General features: G+C 39.0%; 1 protein-coding gene across 1 annotated transcript; it reads left to right on the top strand.

The window, feature by feature from the left end:
- Positions 1 to 245: 245 nt before the first annotated feature.
- Positions 246 to 1,199, top strand: LOC118453196 (ankyrin repeat domain-containing protein 26-like; the record flags this gene model as incomplete). Its single annotated transcript, XM_035902772.1, has 1 exon — positions 246 to 1,199. A coding segment is annotated over one exon (954 nt), but the record flags the coding sequence as incomplete, so codon positions are not given.
- Positions 1,200 to 1,210: the final 11 nt, after the last annotated feature.

The raw sequence follows: 1,210 nt of genomic DNA, 5'->3' as shown, positions 1-1,210 counted from the left end.
AAAAAAAAAGGCATTGTATATTTGGGATGTTCACTTAGGTTTTCAGGGTATGACACACTTCCAGTGTGTGCATACATTGTACGTGTGCATGGGTTCATAGAGTGGTTTATGTATTACCTGAAATTTCACCCTTGTCTTTGAAGTCATGCTTCAGTATTAGAAATGTTAAAACTCAGTTTGATGCTGAAGTGGTTTTGAAGATTCATTTCCCAACTGGCTATTTATTCATGTTCCCTGTCATTCAGGAATCCGACACCGAGAGAGAAAAGGATCTGTTGTTCAAAAATCAGTTACTACAAGATGAGATTGCTGTGCTAAGAGTAGAACTTGATCAAGTAAGACTTAGGCACCAGGAGGAAGAAGGAAAATATTTAGAGGAAAATGAGACCTTGAAAGAAAAAAATGAAGATCTCAAAAAGGAACTTAAACTGAATGAGGAAGCCTTAACACAAACAGTTATTCAGTACAATGGACAGCTGAACTTATTGAAGACAGAATCTGCAGTGCTAACTTCCAAACTTGAGCAGACAAAAGAAAGCAAAGACAGACTAGAGACAGAAATTGAATCATTTCGTTCCCGCCTGAACACTACTGTTCAAGAACTTGAACGCCATCAGTCATCAAAAAGTGATGTTGAACGAACGTTTCAGAGAGAACGTGATGAATGGCTTCGCTTGCAAGACAAGCTGCATCATGACCTCTCTGATGTGCGAGAAACCAACAAGAGCTTGTCTCAGCAGCTGAGTAAAGCTGAAAGCAAAGCTAATAGTCTAGAAAACGAGCTTCACCAGTTGAAACAAATGCTCAGAGAAAAAACACTGCTTTTAGAAATGACACAAAAAGAATTAAGTCAAGCCCAGTGCCAGGCAAAGGAATGTGATCATGCTCGACAACTTGAGAAGGATCAAGTAAGCAAATTTATAATAAAGCAGGAATCCCTGCAGGAGCGATTGGCCCAGCTCCAGAGTGAAAACCTTCTACTCCGTCAGCAACTGGAAGATATGCAGAACAAGGGGATCATCAAAGAAAAAGTAGTGAATGATGTGCAGGACCGGTTTAATGATATTTTCAACAAACTCAGAGCTGATACTGAAAAGCAAGTTTACCTAGTGGAAGAGAGAAACAAGGAATTAAATGCCAAGTGTACTGATTTAAGAGAACAAGTCTTTAAATATGAGACTGACAAAGTAGAAAGAGAGGTAAAGTATAC

Source organism: Egretta garzetta, unplaced genomic scaffold (assembly GCF_000687185.1).
Source record: "Egretta garzetta isolate BGI_Z169 unplaced genomic scaffold, ASM68718v1 C8605686, whole genome shotgun sequence".
In the NCBI taxonomy this organism is placed as follows: domain Eukaryota; kingdom Metazoa; phylum Chordata; class Aves; order Pelecaniformes; family Ardeidae; genus Egretta; species Egretta garzetta.
Note: the sequence above shows the minus strand (reverse complement) of the source record. Positions and strands in the feature narration are given on the sequence as shown.